General features: G+C 44.6%; 1 protein-coding gene across 19 annotated transcripts in view; it reads left to right on the forward strand.

Annotated features, from left to right (window-relative positions):
- AFDN (afadin, adherens junction formation factor) overlaps nt 1-23,120 on the forward strand; it is a 143,089-nt gene that overhangs the window by 68,280 nt on the left and 51,689 nt on the right. For 12 of the 19 annotated variants that reach the window (XM_045058364.1, XM_023254578.2, XM_023254581.2 and 9 more), the window contains 9 exons: nt 912-1,006; nt 1,825-2,087; nt 7,305-7,374; nt 11,201-11,316; nt 14,867-14,928; nt 15,053-15,258; nt 17,153-17,173; nt 17,898-18,043; nt 18,324-18,418. In XM_045058364.1, coding sequence (XP_044914299.1) covers nt 912-1,006; nt 1,825-2,087; nt 7,305-7,374; nt 11,201-11,316; nt 14,867-14,928; nt 15,053-15,258; nt 17,153-17,173; nt 17,898-18,043; nt 18,324-18,418 — 1,074 coding nt within the window. The remainder of the gene's footprint in view (nt 1-911; nt 1,007-1,824; nt 2,088-7,304; nt 7,375-11,200; nt 11,317-14,866; nt 14,929-15,052; nt 15,259-17,152; nt 17,174-17,897; nt 18,044-18,323; nt 18,419-23,120) is intronic. The other 7 variants (XM_023254582.2, XM_023254587.2, XM_045058369.1 and 4 more) reach the window with 1 other exon arrangement.

Raw genomic sequence — 23,120 nt, forward strand, 5'->3', positions numbered from 1 at the left:
ACGGGTCAGGACTCACTGATCCTGTGAGGCCTGTTTCCTTGTACGTTCACAACTCTGAAATCTGAAGAAATCTTTGATCCATATCCTGCGTTGAGTACAGTAGGTGAGAAGTGAGTAAACATCTGGGTACAAGTGAACAGCTGTCTTGCTCTTCTCCCTTCTCCTCCCCCACGTCATCCCCGTCGCCAGCCCACCACAGAGATTCCTGCACAGGGAAATTAAAAAGATATACAGTTCACCGAGGTATAAAATGATTAGCCACCCACCCCCATCCCCAAGTTCCCGTGGAGCTAAGCACATTTGATGGTAGTTCTTACTGGAACTTAATGTCAGAAATGGGCATTGGAATCACCTAGGGAGATTCTTCGGAAGACGTGTGCATGGGCCTCCTCCTGAGATCTTGGTCCAAAAGGTCTGGATGAGCCATGAGGTGGTATGTTTAAAACCTCCACCAGTGACCCTGCTATACCCCGTCCGTGCACCTGGTGCCTGCCGTGTGCGGTCTGCATGGCAGGTTTGCTGGGAGGAGGATCTGGTCTGAAGGGAAGTCCGTATGTGTTGGTCATCTTTACCTAATAGAGTTGCTCTTCAGAATCGTTAACAAAAATCCAGGGCCGTATGGCGGAGAGATTTCTTTTCATGTGGTAAGAAGATGATGGTTATAGATGATGATGTTGGCACCTTAAGTCACATGAAACAGCTGATGTGTTTGTGTCTTAATGGGAAGTTTCTGTATATCCACTTAAATTGCATGGCATAAATTTGGGGAGTTTTTTGATAAGAAATCCTGAGAATTGAGAGCTGTCGTTCATTCTAAGACAAGCTTTTATTTGCTTTGTTGGCCTGTTTCAAATGACATGACAAGAACATTACACTTTACAAATGAAGTTCTGTACTTTTTCCTTTTGCAGATGGTTCTGACTCCAGGGACAAGCCCAAGCTTTACCGCCTTCAGTTGAGCGTTACTGAGGTCGGGACAGAGAAGTTCGAGGAGAACTCCATCCAGGTGCGCGGGTGGCCACAGGTCTAGCTCCCTCCGTAGCTCACACTTGGGTGGGCAAGGGCACGTAGCGCAGGGCCTGCCGCACGGCAGCGGATGAAGGAGTGGACAGAAAAGAGAGACTTTATCTTTTAACATAAAGAAATGCTCCAGTGTGAACAGAGCAGGTTGTGAAATTAGGTCCCCTCTCCACCTCTAGAAACTTGATGTGGTCATCGTGTTCCTCTGAGACTGCTTTTCTCCAGAAGGTGGTGATGACTTCATGGGTCTTTGTCAGGATTAGAGGAGGTGGCCTGTGTGAGAGTCCTGTTGCTGGGACTGATGCCCGTAGCAGTGGGGGCTTCCTGAACGGTAGTTAAAATGTTAGCAGGATGTGGTTCTCAGGTACTTAATGAAAACAGCATGAAGTGTTCTTTAAAGAGGAAGTTCGGGTTCATTACCTGATAGAACTCAGCTGAACTCTGGCAGACCGCCCTTTCTCCTGTGCTGCCCTTTGCCGACTGCAAACGATGGGTCAGGTCATTAGTGTCCTTTCCTGTTCTAACATCCCTCCTTCAGCATAGCGGTAAGACAGGTAAAGGGTGTGTGATCCTAATGATCTGTACAGATTATTATCTGATAAATGTTTCAGGTGGCCTTGTGCTTTTCAACTCCATATGTCTTCAGTCAGGTTACTGGATGCTAAAATTAATGTGTTCAGTTTGACACTATTTTGACAGTGTTTACTTTTGTACTGTTGGGAGGAAATCCACCGAAAAGTACCAAAAGTTCTGTTTTTAAGTACTGTGTCCTTTGTGACGGAAGTTTCTTTGATTTTATCTTAGCTGTTTGGATCAGGAATTCAGCCCCATCACTGTGACCTCACAAACATGGATGGAGTTGTCACCGTGACTCCGAGAAGCATGGACGCCGAGACGTACGTGGAAGGACAGCGCATCTCCGAGACAACCATGCTGCAGAGTGGGATGAAAGTGCAGTTTGGGGCGTCACACGTGTTCAAGTTTGTGGACCCCAGCCAGGACCACGCAGTGGCCAAGAGACCTGTGGATGGAGGCCTGACGGCCAAGGGCCCCAGACAGAAGCCTGGGTAATTCTATGTCGGCTGTGAGAGTTTTAGGGTGTCTGATTATGTGAGAAGTGATCAGAATTAGGCGTGCGTTATTACAGGTGGTTTTATTTTTAAACATTCCAAGTGGGGTTTGTTCTTGTTGATTTGGGCTGGTTTTGGAGGGGGACGAAAGAGGTCTTGACTTTATCTGAACATTGGAAGTTGGGGCTGGTTTTTAAATTATTTTCAGAGTTTGTCTTTTTGGCCGATACTTTACTCTTAGGAAGAACTGGTGGTATTCTCCGTGATGGTCCCATGGAGCTACAACTTTTGTGGAGGTGTTTTTCTGCCCGCGTTAGTGAAACACGTGCGGCATTACAAGTGTCTCAGCTCCACCTGGTGCCTTTCTGAGGACTTGCCACGTGGGCCTGTCACCAGAAAACAAAAGTCCTTACTGGCCATCTGGTAGAAGTTCCTGAGTGGGGAGGGAGTGGGACTTCATTAGGACACTGATCGTTTTTTATAAAGCAGGCGCTCGCTGTCTGGCTACTCTGTTATCCGTTCCGCAGGTTGCTAGGGCACGGGTCTTGGGAAAATAGCCACGTGGCCCTTCGAGCCCAACGGCTCGTGCCGTTGATGGCCACCAGAGAGCCTGCCGCAGGAGCCCTGCTCCAGGAGCGTGCCGGGAACAGGATGTGGGGCCAGGAACCGCGCGGGGCCGCTCTCTGTGCTGTCCGGCCCATTGTTTCCTTCTGGGGCCTGCCTTTGCTCAGCCCGCCGCTCAGAGCTCGCGTTGTGGGCCAGGTGCAAACTTGTAGCTGCTTGGAATTGTCTCTTGCCGGTTTCTCGGCTTTATAAAGCCTACCGCGATGGTGCCTGGTGGGTTATCAGTTCGTCCTGGGTCCTTGTGGAGTCCTGGCCAAGGAAGCGATCAGAGGCAGCTGGTGCCAGTAAAGACGTGACGTCCCTCTGCACGCTGACACTTTGGGGATCCTCACACACGTCCATGTGGGCAGATTGGGTGTGGGACGTGTCACGGGCTGGTCGCCTCTCACTTTGAGCTCCCAGTTGCGACACGGGACCCATCCCTCGATCTCCGCTCCTAAGGAAAACCAACGAGGGCCTTCCCACTCAAAGTCCATTTCTGTCTGATGCTGTTCCAACTTTAAGCTGAACGCGTGTCCAACCTCACCCTTCTGTTTCGCATCTGGGAGGAGCTTTTCTCTTCTTTTTTTAAGGTCCTGTTTATCAGGCACATCCTCCTTTCCCGTCTGTGTCATGACCTATACGTAGCCTCTTCTCTTTCAGCACATAGTCATGTTCAGATGGTTTTGTTTCATTTCCTTTCATTTTTCATTATTTTTAATGTTTTCCATTTTAGTCCTCAGCTTTTCTTCAGCTCTGCTTTCTTTCAGCACCAGAGACCGCTCTGCCTGCCTGAGGGTTTTCTTGCCACACTCATTCCAAAGACATGATCGTACGACACGGTTTCTTCTGGTGTGTTCCATGTTGATTTTCAGCAGTTCCTGCGGTTACCCCCAGCTGTGCTTTGTCCCTGAGTCTCGGGTCCCGTGTCTGCTGGTGGCGGTGGTAACGGTCTGCATCTGCTGCTGAGCGTGGGTGCACCACCGCCGCGATGTCTTGCCCTGGGACGTCTTGCCCTGGGATGTTTTCCGTGGAGGGATCACTCCCGGCTGTTCTGCCGTAATGGTCCCTGCTTTGGGGGCCGACAGTCGTCTCCTAGTTGTGTCTCTGGCCGGAAGCAGAGGTCGTGTCAAGGACGTGGCTTAGGTCTCCTAGACAGGAATGTGCTGTGAAATTTTATGTTAATTATCATTACATCTTTTTCCTATCAACCTGGTGAAACTGCTCACTGGTTGAATATACCAGCGCTTACGTGTACATCCATAGATGAGAGAAAGAAGTGTCATTTCTTTATAAACACATAATTTTGTTCTATTGTCCAACTGTTAGACACATTTCTAGATCGATAACCCAAGTATTTAATGTTTCACAGACGTGTGTATGTGTGTGTGTTAACCGAGGTGTAATAGACGTATATTAGTTTCAGGTGCACAGCATTCTGATGCGGTATAAGTGGGCACACAGTCTGGGAAGCGTCCGTCACCAGACCTGCGCACAGTTATCTGTACTTGTGATGAGAACTTTTAAGATGAACTCTCTTAGCAACTTGCACACCTGCAGTACAGTAGTAATTATAGTTTCCGTGCCGTACGTCTCGTCCCCAGGACTTCTATTTATTTTATAACTGGAAGTTTCCACCTTTTACCCACTTCACCCACCTCCCAGCCTCTGCCTTTGGCAACTGCCAGTCTGTTCTGTGTCTATGAGCTTTTGTTTTTGTTTTCATCTTTTTACATTCCACGTGTAAGTGAGATATACGGTACTTGTTTTTCTCCGTCTGGCTTATTTTACTTAGTACAGTGCTCTTAGGGTCCATCCCTGTTGTGGCAAACGGCAAGCTGCTTTCTTCTGGCTGAGTAATACTCCTGTGTGTGTGTGTGTGTGTGTGTGTGTGTGTGTGTGTGTGTGTGCGCGCGCGTACATGTACACACACCGCGACTTTATTCATTTATCTGTCAAGGGACCCTTAGGTTGCTTTGATATCTCAGCTGCTGTAAATTATGTGCATGAGCCTAGGTTGCAGATCTGCCTTTTCGAGTCACGTTTCTATTTTCTTCAGATAAATACCCAGCAGTGGAATTGCTGGATCGTATGGTGCTTGTGTTTTTCATTTTTGAGGAACTCCGCACTGTTTCCCGCAATGCTGCACAAATTTACGTTCCCACCAAGACTGCGCACTGGTTCCCTCTTCTCCACAATCTTGCCAACACCTGGTATTTCCCTCCTATGACACTCGTTAATGTTTTCAGTAATAGCCATTCTAACTGGGTGAGATGACATCTCGTTGTGGTTTTTTTTCTTGTTTTAATGTTTGTGTTTGAGAGAGAGACAGACTGTGAGCATGGGAGGGGACAGAGAGAGGGAGACACAGAATCTGAAACAGGCTCCAGGCTCTGAGCTGTCAGCACAGAGCCCGACGCGGGGCTCCAACTCACGGACCACGAGATCACGACTTGAGCCGAAGCCGGACGCTTAACCGACTGTGCCCCTAGGGTAGCACAATTTGATGTTGATGGTCAGCGTGGGAATTTTATTCATCTATTCACTTATGTATTTATCTAGTCTGTATTCATTGAGCACCAGTGACACGTGTCATTGTGCTCTGAGTGCTGACGTGATCAAGACCTGGTTCTTGCCCTCACAGGTCGTACTGAGATAATGTCATCAAAGTCACGAATAAAGTCACTTTGGAATCGTTTAGTGTATCCAGAATGTAATACAGCTGAGTCCATGTTAAATTTTAGTTTTGTCAGCTTTGGTGAAAAAATAATGAGCTTCGCATGGTGTTAAATGAATTTGTTATTCTAGAATAATTACAGGTGGAGTCAAGAAGGCTTTGGCTATGTTTCTGTGTGTCGATAAGAGGGAGTTAGGGGTGGGTAAGGTGTATATGTAGCTTTGAGAGATGACAGAGGGAGGTGAACTATCATACTTCTTTTTTGCATTACCAGAGACAGAATAGCTAAACTGAATTTCCCATTCAAACCATCAGAAACCAGGAGAACAGTTTCTATGTTTTGTAAACATCTTAGTGACACAGGATAGATGAGATGTAACTTTTAGTAAATGCTTTTACTTTCTCAAGTTCCTATTTCAAAGTGACGATATTTTGTAGTTTTTTTAATGTTTATTTTTCGAGTGTGTGTGTCCACACTAGTGGGGGAGGGGCAGAGAGAGAGAAAATCCCGAGCAGGCTCCACGCTGTCAGCATAGAGCCCGACCTGGGGCTTGAACTCATGAAGGTGGAGATCATTACCTGAGCCAAAACCAAGAGTCGGATGCTCAACCGACTTGAGCCCCACAGGCACCCCTTTATTTTGCATTTCAAGATGATTTTCTTTTCTTTCTTTCTTTCTTTCTTTCTTTCTTTCTTTCTTTCTTTCTTTCTTTCTTTCTTTTTAATGTTTGTTTATTTTTGAGAGAGACAGAGACAGAGTATGACTAGGTCAGGAGCAGAGAGAGAGGTAGACACAGAATCTGAAGCAGGCTCCAGGCTCTGGGCTGTCAGCACAGAGCCCGACGGGGGCTTGAACCCACGAACCGTGAGATCATGACCCGAGTGGAAGTCGGGTGCTCAACCCACTGAGCCACCCAGGTGCCCCTCCAGATGATTTGATTTTCTTAGTGATGAGGTAGAGGAGGAATTTGTATCAGATTTTCTAATTTGAAGAATTGTTTTGAGTTTCCTCCTCTCTTTGCGGTTTCATTCTATAGATTGGGCTTAAACATGAGTTTAAAGTTACCACAGTGCTGTGAAACTAGACCCTTGTCTTTCAAATACTGTAACAAAAGAGGTTATCATTCTCTTTGACTGTCTTGTGCAGAAGTCCCGGAAATGTAGGCACTAACCCATCTTGTCGGTTTCCAGATATTTTTAGGGCTCTTTGTTTTCCTTTTATTGGGCCTCTCTCTTGGGCTGGGATTAATGGATTGTATTTACCCTCATTATTGAGTAGGACTTAAAATTTTTTTTTTAAACGTGTATTCATTTTGAGAGAGAGAGCTTGAGCACATGAGGAGGGGAGGGGCAGAGAGAGGCCCTCACGCTGTCGGCACGGAGCCTGCAGTGGGGCTCTCAGTACCGTGAACTGTGACCTGAGCCACAATCAAGAGTTGGACACCTGACCGACTGAACCACCCAGGTGCCTCCCCATTTCTGTATCGTGGCCCAAGTGGTGGTATCCGTGAGCTTTTCAGCTCTCATCAGATTGGCTTTCAGAGGAAGGCAGTTTAGTGCCTGTGCCGTATTCTCCTGAGGTCAGTGTCGCTTTCCCTGTGTTGACAGACGGGCTCGTGGCGCCACAGACTGGGCACTTCATTTATGGGCCATTATGTGATGAAACGGCTTGCTTGTTTCTTGGACGGTTCTTTCCAATTTATTGTTATTAAAATATAGTTTTAAAAGCATCCTGAGAGTATTCAGTATAGAGCAGTAAGAGAAGTTCATAATGTGTTAACAGCGTTTTCATTCTGTGACTTTATATGCTGAAAATAAAGTGGCGTCTTGATCTTTGAGTTGGGATATTTAGCCGTTCCTTTTGTGTTAAGAAAAACGATGCCTTTTCATTTGAGAATTGTTAATTCAGTGTCTTTCTTTTTTTACCCTGGCAGAATTGTTCAGGAGACAACTTTCGATTTGGGGGGAGATGTTCACAGCGGGGCAGCGCTGCCAGCGAGCAAGGTGGGTACTTTACGTTGCCTGTAGCAGGGAGTTTGTGTAGCATTCTGGAACATTCTGGACCCCGTGGCCAAAGCGTCGGGAGTATGCTCCTGGAGCTCTCGCGAAAGCCGACTTCACCGTGGCTTCTGACCGTGGCTTGCTGTCCTGATCTGTGCTGTCTCCTGGCGCCACACCCAAGGCCGCGGGTGGCGAGCTGGGCCGTGTCCTCCGAGCAGGGGGGCCCGGGCTTCTCCCCTGTACAACCGGCCCTTCTCCGTCAGGCGACCGCTGGAGACCGTGGACTTCCCCTCTCCTCTCCCTGCCAGCTTACCTTCTCGGGGACCTTGCCCCCACAGTTGTCCCGTATCTCCGCGTGATGGGGGGATTTGTGTCCTCATTCTGGTTATCTATATCGCTCAGTAACAAACCACCCCGACCTAATTGACCAAGGACGCGCAGCACCCGTTTTACTTGGTGCACGGCTGTACCGTGTGGTTTGGACTCACCCGGGCTGTTCGTTGGCCGGTCTTGCTGGGGGTTGGTTGCTCGAGTTGCTGCATTCGGCTGCTAGTGGGCGATGAGGTGGCCCGGCTGTGCTGGGACGCAGGTGGCCGGGCCCCCCTCTCCACGTGTTCTCCTGTTTTCTCCCTGGGACAGCTTGCTCATCTCTCCACGGGGGTGGCCAGATGTTTGGGTGTCTCACGAGAATCGTGGAATCGACCGGCCTGCTTAGGCTTGGGCCTGGGGTGGCACACGGCACCCACTTCCTTCGCCGTCCGGAAGGGGCCGCCGAGGCTGTGGTTCGTTGAGGCCACGGCACAGCAGCCGCCATGCGGACACGCTGCTCTGTCTCCTGTTCTAACAACTGTACCGTGCGCTCCGGCCCTTGCCCAGCTTTCTGCTTCTCTTCCCAGCACGATCTCTTGAGGAAATAATCTGCGGTCCACTCCCCGTTACTCCGTCTTCTCCCCTCGGCTCCCATTGGCTCCTGCTGTCGGAGGGACTGTGTGTGTCCCGGTCTCTGGTGGCCTCCGCACAGCCGAGTCCGTGGCCTGTGTCTCCTCTGTCTGAACTGGGCCCCTACTGCATACTGGGGGTGCTGCCTGACTTCGGCCCCCCGGGTGTCGTTCTCCTGGTTTCTCCCCCATCGGTGCTCAGTCCTCCTCCGGCTCCTCTGCCCATGCCTCCTCCTTCCCCGTCCCCTCCACTTGGCCTCAAAACTCGGTTTCAGACCCAAGGCCCCTTCTCTCCTGTCTGTACTTGTTCCCTAGGTGATCTTAGGCAGTTGGTAGTTAAAATACACGGATATGTTCATTACCCTTGACTGTATCCTTGGCCCCGACCTCTCCGGACCCCAGAAGCTTGCCTGACGTGGCCATGGTGATGTCTGACACGTGTTTCGCACTCACCACAGCTAGAGCAGGGCTGGGCTCTCTTAAGCCTCCTCGTCCTTCCCCGTCAGCAAGTGGTACCCTCGTCTGTGGTATCGTTCCAGCAGAAGCCCGTCACTGCTTGTCCTTGCTTCCTTCTCAGCCTTCGGTGTCGGCGTGTTCCGTTTGCGTTGGACCGAAGTAGTCCGCAGGTACCTGCCTCTCCCCATCACTGCTTCTGTGGTGTGACGCTGGCTGCAGTTGTCACACGGCAGAAATGCTGCATGGCCTCTGAGTTGGCCTTTCTGCTGCTGCCCTGGCTTGTCGCTCTTCTCCCCACGGCCAGGCTCGCGTTCTGAACGTAGGACTTAGAGCCCGTTACCGCCCGGCTTTCCAAGCCCCCAGCGGCTTCTCATCCCAAATGTCACACACTTCCCTCTGGCTCACACAGCTCCTTCGGCCCCGGCCACCTCCCCTCTCGACCCGGCCTGTGCACAGAACACGCGCCTCCTTCCCATCCGGGCACTGGGGCCAGTTTGTTCTTCCTCGACCGTCCTTCCTGCTGGTTTTCGTGCAGCCGGCTCCTTTCTGCTCATTCCTCCTTGAAACCTTCTTGAGCGTCCAAGCATAGTTCATGCTTGGTTCATAGTTCTTAGTTACAGCGCCTTATTTTAAGTTCTCTGTGCCAGCTGATGCCGGCCTCGTTTGTTGACTTGGTGGAGGTAAGGGTCCCACTCGGTATGTTCACTGCCGTTCTTCTCGTGGTGAGAAGGTGCCTGGGGCACTGGAGCTGCAGCAGAGACCCCTCTGAGAAGTACGTGAGCAGGTACTCTTGGAACCAGATGCAGCTGTCTTCATAAAAAGTTTAGTTTCTTATAAAAATGTATGCTCGAAACAGAAAACTCAGCAAAAGGAGGAAAAAAATGAAAATCATTCATGTGCAGTTAATAGTTGACTGTTGATGACACTTTCATGGATCCTCTTCTGATCTCTTTCTGTTGTAGATGTATTCATTTATACGTTTAAAAATAATGAGGGGTGCCTGGGTGGCTCAGTCAGTTAAGTGTCCGACTTCAGCTCGGGTCATGATCTTACAGTTCATGGGTTCGAGCCCTGTGTTGGGCTCTGTCTGACTGCTCAGAGCCTGGAGCCTGCTTCGGATTCCGTGTCTCCCTCTCTGTCTCTGCCCCTGCCCTGCTCGCACTCTCTTTCCCAAAAATAAACATTAAAAATAAAATGAAAAAAAATAAGTATCTGCACACATCCGCACCTTTCTGTCCTGCTTCCTTTGGCTGTTATTTTGTAAGCCTTTGATTTGAAAACAAGCTTAAAATTGTTTTATAATATGTTAGCTTATAAACGTACCATAATTTACTTACCCATTGCCTCCTTATCCATTTATAACAGTTTTTTGTAGTCTGTGCTGCCATCCTGGCCAAGGAATTTTATTTTTATAAGTGTATTTTATGAAAGTATTTATTGTGTATGAATACATATGTTTACAAACGTGATTGCCAGGACACCCTGGACTGGTGAACATTTTAAACAGCCTAACAAAGGATTAGTTCAGTGAACTTTGGTAAACAGACAGCTGTTACGCAGCCGTTACAGTTCTGTGACATAAAAATACCATCCGATGTTTACAACACATGAAAAGGAGTATTTTTTATGAAGGGGGTTGTATAACCTCCTTTATGGAAAATATGAAAAACTGTAAAGATACAGCCCAAAGTTACTCTCTAGTTGATAAGAATGGCTTCTGTTGTCAAGCTCAATTTCTACAATAAACAGATGTAGTGAGAAATCTCACATAACATTTTTGCTACGGTGAATTTCTTTGTATAAGTAGAATGATCCTATTCCTGTTGTTTGCTTAATAACCCGGGTAGCTTTTCCCTCTGCCACAGGGTGGTTAGGGATGTGCCCTCCTCGGAAGGACTGAAGTGTACTGTATCGGCCCCTGTATTGTGTTCTTTCTCTCCTGATGAAGGGCAAGAAGCAAACCAGCCTCTGTCCTAAGTTCTTCATTGGGTGTTGAGCTGTCACTAGCAGATTTTTAAATCCTTTGCTTACAAGTAAAAGAAGGTCCCTAACTTTTCAGAGTGGACACACACTCAGCTCTGTTCTGATTTGAGAGTGTTTGGGAGGAGTCGCTCCCGTCCCTGCCCGTTTTGAAGAGCCCCGTTTACACGCACCACCTCTGCACGCCTGTGTGTTAGAGCCTGCCTTTAGCTCTTTGAACAGGAAAGCAGCTGTGTGGTTTGTTCTTTCAGTGACCGTGTTCTTGGGCGTGCGTCTGTGCACCTGACGTCCTCGGCACGGCCGTGCCCTTTTCTGCTCTCTGCTCTTCTCCGGCATCTCTGTCTCGCCTCCCCCTGCCGGGCAGCCTGGCATCAGCTATTCCCCTGCAGCAGTCTGTGTGAGCGTGGCTGGCTTGCACGCTGTCTGTAAACGCTCCGTGTTTTCTCTCGGCTTAGAGCGCCACCAGGCTGGACGGCGACAGGGCACTGCCTGCCCCCAGCACGGCCGAGCGCGGGACAGTGAAGCCGATGCTGAGACTGGAGCAGCAGGACTACCGCCGGCAAGAAAACAGGTAGGACATGGTTCCTGTGCAGTCAGACGGGTGGGACTCGGACGGGTTGCGGGGGGGGGGGGGGGGGGGGGTTGGAGACCAGTGGGACTCGGACTCGGGGGGGAGGGTTGGGGGATGGCCTAGTGACTGCTGAGGGTTTAGCTGACGTTTTGAGAACGTTAGCGGTGTTGTAAAGAGGATTTTCTGTTCGTGTTGCTGAACTGGAAGAAGAGGCATCGCCAGCAGCTGTGTGTGTCCCTTGCTTCTGTGCCACGGTGCCGTCTGCCCAGGTGAAGCAGGAGGCACTTTGAATTAAAAATGCTTCTATTTTAAATGTGCTATTCCATAAAAACAAGGAGAAGGGAAGTTTTTACAGGAGTTTAATATTTGATCATTTGTATAGTGAGACACTCTACAACTGGCCATTTCACCTGTTTGTAGATGAAATCCTTACATGTTTAAATACACATGTTAAAAGCCAAAAACGATTTTAAGTGGAGTTAAGAATTATGAGTGCCACATTACCACGTCTCCCGCTCTGACGTGGCACGTCTTCGTGCCGAGGCGGATAGGGATGAATATTGTCACCTGTCCTCGTTCTTGAAGAGAGAACGTCTGCCTTTTGTTATTTCCTTTTCTTAGGATTTGTAAGTACACGTTACCTTAATTAGAATTCTACTTTCTTGCGATTTCTAAAATTGTTTAAATGTTGAAAAGTAACGTCAGTGCCTCAGATAACCAGTGATGAGTTCGAATGCTGGTGAGCTGGAGCCGCAGAGCGCTTCTGCAGAGGCATCTACACGGACACGGCGGCCGGAAGACCACTCCTGTGTCCTCGTACCATGCATGCTGGTGTCAGCAGGGGGACCGAGGCGCCCACCAAAAATCTGTTCAAAGTTTTCATGAAGCCATTCTAACTCTTCTCTTTCAGATCCAATACCTGAGGCCCATGTCTGGCCCAAGGTCACTTACCAATTTGGTGACAGGCAGCTGATTTGGTTCTTTAATCTTCTGCCTTCCAGTAGAGGGCGCTGTGTGTTATAAGACTTTAATACCACTTATCACAGTAATGCGATTTCTAGGTTCCTGTGGAAATCTCAGGTTTTTACCTTGTTTTTATTGTGGGCTTTTGGTTATGAGAATTTTGTTGATTGTGAATGTTTTTAGATGTAGTAATAAGTCTACTTTCTGTGTGCTTGTTTCTGGTGGCGTATTCTAGAATAAGATGTTTAGCACTGTAAACTGTATATTAATACAGTGTCAGAGGAGTCAGATGATGGCCAGTTGTATGTTAGAATTTATCTTATCCTGTCGGCAAAGATTTCACTAAAGGCTTTATTTGACCTATAAATGCGTATTATTTGGTTGGTGTTACAGCATGATGGAAACCTGATTCTTCTACTTTCAGTCTTTGTATTTCACATCTACAATGTGGGCATAAGCAACACTTCATTGGTATATTCATAAAAACCAAAGTTACTTTAATAAATATGTTTAAAAACACTAGTTTTAGTCAAGGAAAAAATCTTTTTGAATAATGGAGTTCTTTAAATTACCACTGACACGTTTACTTTTTCAGTGAGATTTTATATTCCTTATGTTTACCAGATTTCTCAAATGGATGAAACAGACAAGTGAGGTTCACCCAGTTTATTGTTTAACTAATGAACTGAAAGATCTCTGCAGTTTTAGCTGTCTGTATGTGTGGCAGTTAGCAGACTTGTTAACACAGTTGAGCATACAAATTCTGTCTGAAGAGCTTTTTTATACCTGCATTGTCGAGTTAAATCCAAATCCCAGATCACAGACTAGATAAGGAGTTTTGAAGCACGTAATTTGTTGAAAAGAATTTTGTTTTTCCTTCTAGTGATTCTGATAGTTCTGGGTAATGGCGTTGGATTTTCTCCCGGTCGAGGCCTCAGTGCGCAGGGGCGGGAGGGGAGCACGGGCCTGCGGGAAGGAGCCACTTGCGTCTGTGGCCGCGGAGACCTGCAGCCACCACACGTTCTTTCCCTCTTCTCTTCATTTTTGAAGAAGTTGTTACGTCCAGGGTAAATGCGTGAGCGGTTGCTGCTGAAAATGTCCTTTCAGTTCCTCACAGGTTCTTAAATATCAGCGGCGATGTTGATGCTCCGCTTCAGCAAATGTGACGCTTCATGTGAATATTGACCTCCCTGTTGTTTGATCCGTATTTACCTCAGTAGTTGTCTCCCTCCCGGTCTGAGTCCTCATAGCCTCACTCTTTACTCTTCAGTCAAGTTTGTGGAAAGACGCAACATGGTTCATTGCTTTTACTGTCAATTTCCTTCATCTAGTCGAGGACAGGTTTTCGGAAGATTTATCCTGATCGTCTCTGTTAAAGCTGAGCTAAAATGATAAAGGTTTAAACTCTTAAGGAACCTGATCACTTGCCAGCTTGTTAGCGCAGCGGGACTTACCTGTGTTCTACACAAAATGTAGTTAGTAGCAGACTAACTTAGAGTAATAATTAAATTGCTTGAGATTCGAATCCCGTGTGTGCGCGAAAGAACAACTAAACTGAACGCTGTGGAGAACAGTGTAACTGCAGCAGTGAGGAGATCTAAATCGGACTGGTAACCATTCGTCTTACACATTGTAGAAATTCTGTGCTTATTAATGGCTTTCAGACGTTGTTTGACCAATATGCAACACAGAATCAATCATATTTTACATCGTGTCTGGTGGACACATAACCTCCATATGCATGTATTCATCCTGAAAGGAGACTTTCACAGGACCGTGAACCTTTGATCCTACCCGTGGGGACAGAGTGACCCACTATTTGAAGAACTCTTAGAGAAACCGAAATGTACCTAACCTTTGAATTACTTTGATCGGGATGCCTGGAAACACATAAACGTTAGTGCTAATTCTTACAAGGGTTACCAATTATAGTTGCTCTTGGTTTCTATTTCTTGGCAATTCCTTGTGTTTGCAGTGTCAGGCTAGATGATGAAAAGTGGAATTTATGTGACTTTAAAAAAAAATGTGAGTAGGAGGCCTTTTTTTTTTTTTTAAAGGTGTGCTTCACTGTGAGCTTGAGAAATGCTAATACTGAGCGACCGAAAGGGTCTGTAGGAATCGTCTTGGGTAACCTTTATCAGAAGAGAAGGGCAGCGTCTGGCTCTTAGCAACTTGTTCTCCTTTGTAAGAGCTCAGTTTCAAGCTCACTGTGGTTTAGTTTTCCTTTGTGTCTCCCAGCAGCGTCTTTGCATTGTTACTCGAGCCACTGCCGTGGCAGGTGCGCGGCAGCCTGGTCGCCCCGCTGTGCGCAGTCTTCATGCATAATAGAGAATCGTGGCCGGGTCTGTTCTCTCGATGGAAGCAGATACTGCAAGGAACCGACCTCCGTGAGGTGCAGGGATAGGAGCACTCCCAGTACGCTCATCTGCATATTTGAATGGTTTCCATGTGAAAACAAGTCATTGGGCTCTTTATTATGTGTACGAACCGTGTAGAGATTTTGAAAATAGTTGCAGAAACACGCATAGGTTGACTGTCAGTAGCCATGTGATCTGATGTTAAGAGGCGGCCTCTTTCTTTTTTTCAGAACTCAGGATGCTCTTGGGCCTGAACTCATACTGCCTGCAAGCATTGAATTCAGGGAAAGTTGTGAGTAATTTCAGATTCCATTGTTAGTGAATTATTTCTTGTTCCATTTTTCTCCATCTGATTTTCATGGGTTTTTTTTTTGTTCTTTTTTTTCTTTTTCTTCTTTTTTGAAATCTTTTCACAGCTGAAGATTCATTTTTATCTGCCATTATAAATTATACTAATAGCTCTACAGTCCATTTTAAGTTGTCACCTACATATGTATTATATATGGCATGTCGGTATGTATTGTCGAGCCAGTACAGACCCGATGTCAGTCCTACAGAGCGTACTCACAAAGTGATTGCCATAGTCAACAAGATGGTGAGCATGATGGAGGGGGTGATTCAGGTAAGCGCCAGCACGCCGGGCCCCGCTGCTTCAGTGCGCGTGCTTCTTGTTCGCATGTGTCGGCGAAGCCAGTTCCGCCGTGTCTCCGTGTGCTTACGTGTTCGACTTTGAGAGGCTTTTCTGAAATGAAAGCTATTAGAAGTAGCACTGAAAACTGTAGAGCTTGAAAAGTTGAAAAGGAACGTAAACGTCTATTTTTTTCTACAAGGGTTAGAATAAGGGAAAGTAAACTACGTGGTAACGTTATGAGCAGGGTAAAAATCCTTAAAAGTGCAATAGTTGTGAGAAAGTACTGACACTTGTGGGTTTTCTTGACTTAAGAAACACTTTGTTGAGATGAATTTCACAGGAAGGTAAAACTACCCATTTTACTAATTCAGTAGAATTTAGGTCGTTCAGTGCTGTGCGGCCGCCCCTTCTGATTCCAGAACTTTTCTGTCAACCAACCCAATTCCCGTCCGCCCATTCAGCTGCTTCCCTCATAACCCTCCCCCGCCCAGAATTGTGTAAGGGCTCTACAGAGGCGTTTGCCCTTTTTATAAGGAGCATATGATGCTGGTGGGAACTCTCTGGGTTTTTCGATAGCACTTGGGTAGGTGTCATGGACATGACATTTCTCAGTTATGATGAAAGTCCTGTTCAGATTCCTTCATAAGACTGTTTTGGAAGTTTGAAGAAGTAAGGGTATTTTCTCTGTAGAATGGTTTGTTTCTTTTTAAGTCGTCCTCACCTGTGGTGGATCAAATTGGCATAGCAGTTTGCCAGATCACAATTTGAAGATTTAAAGTCCTTAGAAGTAAATTTACAGATTTTTAAAAAAGTTTTCGCAAACCCCTGATGAGTGCTATTATTCAGCTATAAAATATAAAACTCTATTTATGTATCATTTAAGCAATGTGATTAGACAGTTGGGTTGTTTTTCTCCTGTGAGGATAGCTTGAGCTAACTAATCTGTTAATTCCTTGAGAATTGTTGTCAAAGGCCACAACTTTTCAAGAAATGTTTCTATTAGGTTTGAGTGGTTAGCATAAGAATGTAATGGGCTTATGATTCTTTTACCCAAGTGAGGAAGTAGATAAAAAGTGTTGTCATTTTATTTGGATACCATTTTGTGTTTCTCTCTTAGTAATTTATAAACAAACATGGATTTCCTTTTGGTTCAAAGCCATTGTCTTCTGTCATGTTTGCATTTCTGAAGCCTGTTTCAAATTGGGGAAACTCCTGTCATCAGACTACTTTTGATAGACTTTGTCTTGTTGAATTTGAACTAGTCAGTGAGATCATCATTATCAAAACAGGTCTTTTAAACTTCAGATTCAGGGTTAATCTGTGATCAGAGAACTCCTAAAATTTTGGGAAAGAACTATAGTAAATGCTTTAATTTGTAAAAACCTTTCAGAAACAAGTTTGTTCCATTTTAGTATGGTTATGTTTTTTATACATTTTTTAATTCTTAGTTTTTTTGTTCGTTTTGTTTTTTACTGTTGGTCTTTTCTGTCTCTTTCATCCTGTTAATCCAGGTGATAGACACTCTTCTTGTGTACCTTTAGCTAGTCAGACACACAATATCGTTAAAAGACGTTAAGTCCTTTGTGTTATAAATCTTTTAAGTAGATCAGTGTGTTTGTGTGTATATCGTAACACCTTCCCTGTATAAACTGGAGGTCGCTCACTTGCGCCACTCTAAGAACATAAAACTAATCCTTTATGTCACGTACTTCCAGAGATGCTTCCGAACCGTGAATGAATGTGTAATTTGGGAATAACATAACTAAATGTCGTACCTTCATGTCGTGCCTTCATATTAGTGTTTTGATTTTTTTAAACTATCATGATTGTTTACAAGTTTCTTTCTCTCGTTCTGCTTGATTTCCCCTCGTCTGTTTCTCTCCAGGAAGTAGACCAGGTTGATCAGGTAGGATGCGCTGCTGGGAACTGGTCCTGGCTGTGTCGGCTTAGCTGAGTTTCTCGCGCTGCTTCCATGTCAAAACACAACACTCCAGCAAGCGGACTGGGCGGTTCATAACACTCATTCAGCAACTGAAACATGCAGTACTAAATCCTTTTCTGACTGTGCAACCTTTATCAGCATTTCATAATTTCTGCTTAATGCACTCAGTGTGGATATGAAATGACAAAAGTTCTGTTTCTCCTCTTTCTCGTTTATCCTTGGTTCCTATTCTTTGGATCTCATCTGAAGTTGCCTGGCCTGCACATGTGGTCGGGAGATGATGTGATAGATCAGTACTTGATACTGAGTTGCTCGGCATCTCAGCCAGCGACTGCGAGTATCAGGGTGGCTGTGGGTAACCATGGATAGATGCGTGTGTACTTCACAGATTACCAGATAAAGCACGATCTCCAATTGGGTGTTGTATGATTTGGTATCTCTGTTTTTGCATTGTAGCTAATCGGATCCATGTATCCATACATGAATCCCAAGAAGAGGTTGCAATTCCATTGCTATATATGTATCCAAATTCTTTTGCAAATATCTGGTATCTGTGGTAAATACCTTGGTGAAAATGGGAAGGTACTGGTCTATCTTCAGCAGCTTTTCAAGAGCATTCCTTTTTATTTTCATTCTTTTTTTTTTTTTTTGTCTTGGGGTTGCTTATAGGAATGTGTTCTATCTACAGAAACAGAAGAATATCGCAGGGGCACTTGCTTTCTGGATGGCCAATGCATCTGAGCTTCTCAACTTCATTAAGCAGGACCGAGATCTTAGTCGAATCACATTGGATGCCCAAGATGTTTTAGCACACTTGGTTCAAATGGCGTTTAAGTAAGGAACACGTTCTTGGAGATTACACTATTCCGTAGAGATTTTTTAAAGGTTTTTATTTACCCTAACTGGAGATGAATATCAAGAAGCATAAATACATGCCAGATGTGTTGATTTAGTAAAATGAAGTTATTGAGCTATGTTTCAAGAATCCTGAGAGTAAAAGTATATTTTAAATGGAAAATGTTATGGAACGTGTAAACTGTTTCGTCTGTGATGCCCTGTCTGACAATGGCAGTGCATCCTGCTGAGGTTATTAAAATTGTTCACATATTTTCAGATATCTGGTTCATTGTCTTCAGTCAGAACTGAATAACTACATGCCAGCTTTTCTGGATGACCCTGAAGAGAACAGTCTACAAAGACCAAAAATAGGTTAGAATATTGTTTTCTCCCTTCTTCCTCTATTCCTCCTTCTCCCTGCCTCTGCTTTCCTTCTCCCCTCCTTCCTGTTTAACTTTAATACTTAATCTACACAAGAGGAAGGTATCTTACAAATAAATGAGATGACCTATTTGATTTGGCATTCTTTAAGAAGTTGTAACTACCATCTGTTTGACTTAAGACTAGCTCTCACTGTGCATCTGGTAGAGGCCATAGGACCTCTTCCCATAGGTCCCAGTGGACCCCGGAGAGCAGCCATGTTTGCTGGTATTGAGACCTAAAGAGGCCAGGGTGTGGCAACACCTGACACCAGCTGTGTGTTGTGATTTGCTATAATCTCAGAGCTGTTGCTGCTCAGTGATTGCATGGACATTTTCGGAGGCAAGCCGGTACCCTGCCATTGCTCAGCAAGACCCTCCCCCAGAGAGTTGACATGGGTCCAAGCCACAGGGGTCTCTGAAGTATGGAGTTTTGCTTTTTCTTTCTTTCTTTTTTTTTTTCATACATGAAATTTATTGTCAAATTGGTTTCCATACAACACCCAGTGCTCATCCCAAAAGGTACCCTCCTCAATACCCATCACCCACCATCCGCTCCCTCGCCCCCACCCCGCATCAACCCTCAGTTTGTTCTCAGTTTAAGAGTCTCTTACGCTTTGGCTCTCTCCCACTCTAACCTTTTTTTTTTTTTTCCCCTTCCCCTCCCCCATGGGTTTCTGTTAAGTTTCTCAGGATCCACATAAGAGTGAAAACATATGGTATCTGTCTGTCTCTGTATGGCTTATTTCACTTAGCATAACACTCTCCAGTTCCATCCACGTTGCTACAAAGGACCATATTTCATTCTTTCTCATTGCCACGTAGTACTCCATTGTGTATATAAACCACAATTTCTTTATCCATTCATCAGTTGATGGACATTTAGGCTCTTTCCATAATTTGGCTATTGTTGAGAGTGCTGCTATAAACATTGGGGTACAAGTGCCCCTGTGCATCAGCACTCCTGTATCCCTTGGGTAAATTCCTAGCAGTGCTACTGCTGGGTCATAGGATAGGTCTATTTTTAATTTTTTGAGGAACCTCCACACTGTTTTCCAGAGTGGCTGCACCAGGTTGCATTCCCACCAACACTGCAAGAGGGTTCCCGTTTCTCCACATCCTCTGCAGCATCTGTAGTCTCCTGATTTGTTCATTTTGGCCACTCTGACTGGCGTGAAGTGATGCCTGAGTGTGGTTTTGATTTGTATTTCCCTGATGAGGAGCGACGTTGAGCATCTTTTCATGTGCCTGTTGGCCATCTGGATGTCTTCTTTAGAGAAGTGTCTATTCATGTTTTGTGCCCGTTTCTTCACTTGGTTATTTGTTTTTCGGGTGTGGAGTTTGGTGAGCTCTTTGTAGATTTTGGTGAAGTATGGACTTTTGAAACACAATCCCATCTGAGATGAAACTGGAGGGAGGTGCTGCCTGATGAAACTTTGGAAGGGACCGCTTGGACACTGACAGAGTAGAGGCAGGAAGTGGACAGAGGCCTGAGACAAAGGAGGCGTACTTGATTGCAGGTTGGTGAGAGTGCGAGATTCCTGCACCAGAGACTAGGAGCTGGGTGAAGCCATTTCCACCTTTCCTGATCCAACCCAGAAGCTAAGCTAAGCAGTGGCATCTAGTGGAGAATGGAGCCATCACACGTACCAACCAAGCACATCCTCCAGAAGACCAGCACAAGTCCCTCCATCTGTTTAGTGTACAGATCATAGAGGGCTTCATAGTTTCAGTTCTAGGGAAAACTGGATGTAACTTCACTTGGTTTTCATTGTTTGCTGGCCCACTTATTTTCTTTGCTTCTGTTTTTGTTTAAATCTTTTTTTTTTTTCCTCATTCTTTTTGTCCTCTTGGGTACAGAAAGAGCAAATTCTTTTTTATTTTTAAATTTTTTTCAATCTATTTTTATTTTCTTTTACGATTTTAGAGTTTCTTTTAATTTCCTGACTTTTTTACTTTTTTTTTTCTTTCCTGTCTCTTTTTTCTCTCTTCCATAAAGCTTCTTTCAATAAGCAGACTGAAACACACTTAGGATATAGCTTCCTTTATTTGATTTTTGTTTTGTTTTGAATTTTTATTTTATAATTTTTTTCTTCTTGCAAAATGACAAAGATGGAAGACTTCACCCCAAAAGAAAGAACAGGAAGAAATGACAGCCAGGGACTTAATCAACATAGATATAAGATGTCTGAACTAGAATTTAAAACCACGATTATAAGAATACTAACTGCAGTTGAAAAACAACATAGAAGACACCAGAGAATCCCTTTCTCAGATAAAAAAACTAAAATCTAGTCAGGCTGAAATTAAAAATGCTATAACCGAGATGCAATCTTGAATGGATGCCACAATGGCAAGGATAGACGAAGCAGAGCAGTGAATCAGTGAGGTAGAAGATGAAATTGTGGAAAATAACAAAAATTATGGAAAATAATGAAGCAGAAAAAAAGAAATGCAAAAGATGATGGTACAAAACTTAGAGAACTTAGCAGCTTATTCAAAAGGAATAACATTCGAATCCTAGAGGTCTCAGAAGATGAAGAGACAGAAAAAAGGTCAGAAGGTCTATGTGAGCAAATTATAGCTGTAAACTTCCCTAACCTGGGGAAGGATACAGACATCAAGATCCAGTAAGCATGGAGAACTCCCATTAGGTTCACCACAAACAAACCGTCACCAAGGTAGATCATAGTCAAATTCACAATATACACAGACAAGGAAAGAATTATGAGAGCAGCAAGGGGAAAAAAAAAGGTCCTTAACCTACAGGGGAAGACAAATCAGGTTCACAGCAGATCTGTCCACAGATACTTGGCAAGCCAGAAAGGAGTGGCAGGATATATTCAACGTGCTGAATCCGAAAAATACGCAGCCAAGAGTTTTATATCCATCAAGGCTGTCATTCAGAATAGGAGAAAGAGTTTTCTAGACAAAAACTAAAGGAGTTTGTGACCACTGTCCAGCCCTGCAGGAAATATTAAGGGGGACTATTTGGAGAAAAGACAAAAGACCAAAAGCAACAAAGACTAGAAAGGACCAGAGAACATCACCAGAAACACCTAGCTCTACAGGCGGCACTACATGGCACTAAATTCATGGCACTAAATACGTGGCACTAAATTCATATCTTTCAATCACTCTAAATGTAAATGGATTAAATACTCCAAAAGACCTAAGATATCAGAAAGGATAAGAAAAGGCCTATCTGTATGCTGCCTACAAGACTTATTTTAGACCTTACGGCACTTGCAGATTTGAAAGTAAGGGGATGGAGAACCATCTGTCATGCTAATGGTTGTCAAAAGAAAGCCAGAGTAGCCATTTTTATATCAGACAAACTAGATTTTACAACAAAGATTGTAACGAGATGAACAAGGGCATTATAACTAAAGAGTCTATCTACCAAGAAGATCTAACAATTGTAAATATGCGCCCAACTTGGAAGCACCCAAATATATATATCAATGAATCATGAACATAAATTCATTGACAATAATACCATAATAATAGGGGACTTCAGAACCCCACTTACAGCAATGGACAGATTAAGCAGAAAATCAACAAGGAAATGATGGCTTTGAATGACTTGACCAGATGGACTTAACAGATCTATTCAGAACACATCATCCTAAAGCAGCATTTCATTCTACACATTCTTCTTGAGTACACATGGAACATTCTCCAGAATAGATCACATACTGGTCACAAATCAGCCCTCAATAAGTACCAAAAGATTGAGATCATACCTTGAATGTTTTCACACCATAACACTATGAAACTAGAAATCAACCACAAGAAAAAAATTGGAAAGACCACAAATACTTGGGAGATTAAAGAATCTCCTACTAAAGAATGAATGGGTTATTAACCAAGAAATTAAAGTGGAAATTAAAAAGTGATGGAAGCCAATGAAAATGAAAACAGCGAAGGCTGTCATAAGAGGGAAATATATAGCAATCCAGGCCTTCCTAAAGAAGGAAGAAATGTCTCAAATACACAACCTAACCTTACACTTAAAAGAGCTGGAAAAAGAATGGCAAAGCCTAAAACCAGCAGAAGAAGCAAAATAAAGATTAGAGCAAAAATCAGCTGTCTTGAAATCAGAACAGTAGAACAGATCAATGAAACCAGGAGCTGATTCTTTGAAAGAAGTAACAAAATTGATAAACCGTATCCAGATTTATCAGAAAAGTAAAGGATGCAAATAAATAAAATCACGAATGAAAGAGGAGAGATCACAACCTACACCACAAAAACACAATGATAAGAGAACATTGTGAGCAATTGTATGCCAACAAATTGGGCAATCTGGAAGAAATGGACAAGTTCCTAGAAACATATAAACTACCAAAACTGAAACAGGAAGAAATAGAAAGTTTGAGCAGATCCATGGCCATTAAAGAAATAGAATCAGTAATCAAAACTCCCAACAAACAGCAGTCCAGGGCCAGGTGGTTTTCCAGGGTAATTCTATCATTTAAAGAAGACTTAACACCTATTCTTTTGAAACTATTCCAAAAAACAGAAACAGAAGGAAAACTTCCAAACTCATTCTGAGTCCAACATTGCCTTGATTCCAAGAGCAGAGACCCCACTAAAAAGAACTACAGACCAATTTCCCTCATGAACACAGATGTAAAAATTCTCATACAAGA

This window comes from Felis catus, chromosome B2, assembly GCF_018350175.1.
Source record: "Felis catus isolate Fca126 chromosome B2, F.catus_Fca126_mat1.0, whole genome shotgun sequence".
Classification (NCBI taxonomy): domain Eukaryota; kingdom Metazoa; phylum Chordata; class Mammalia; order Carnivora; family Felidae; genus Felis; species Felis catus.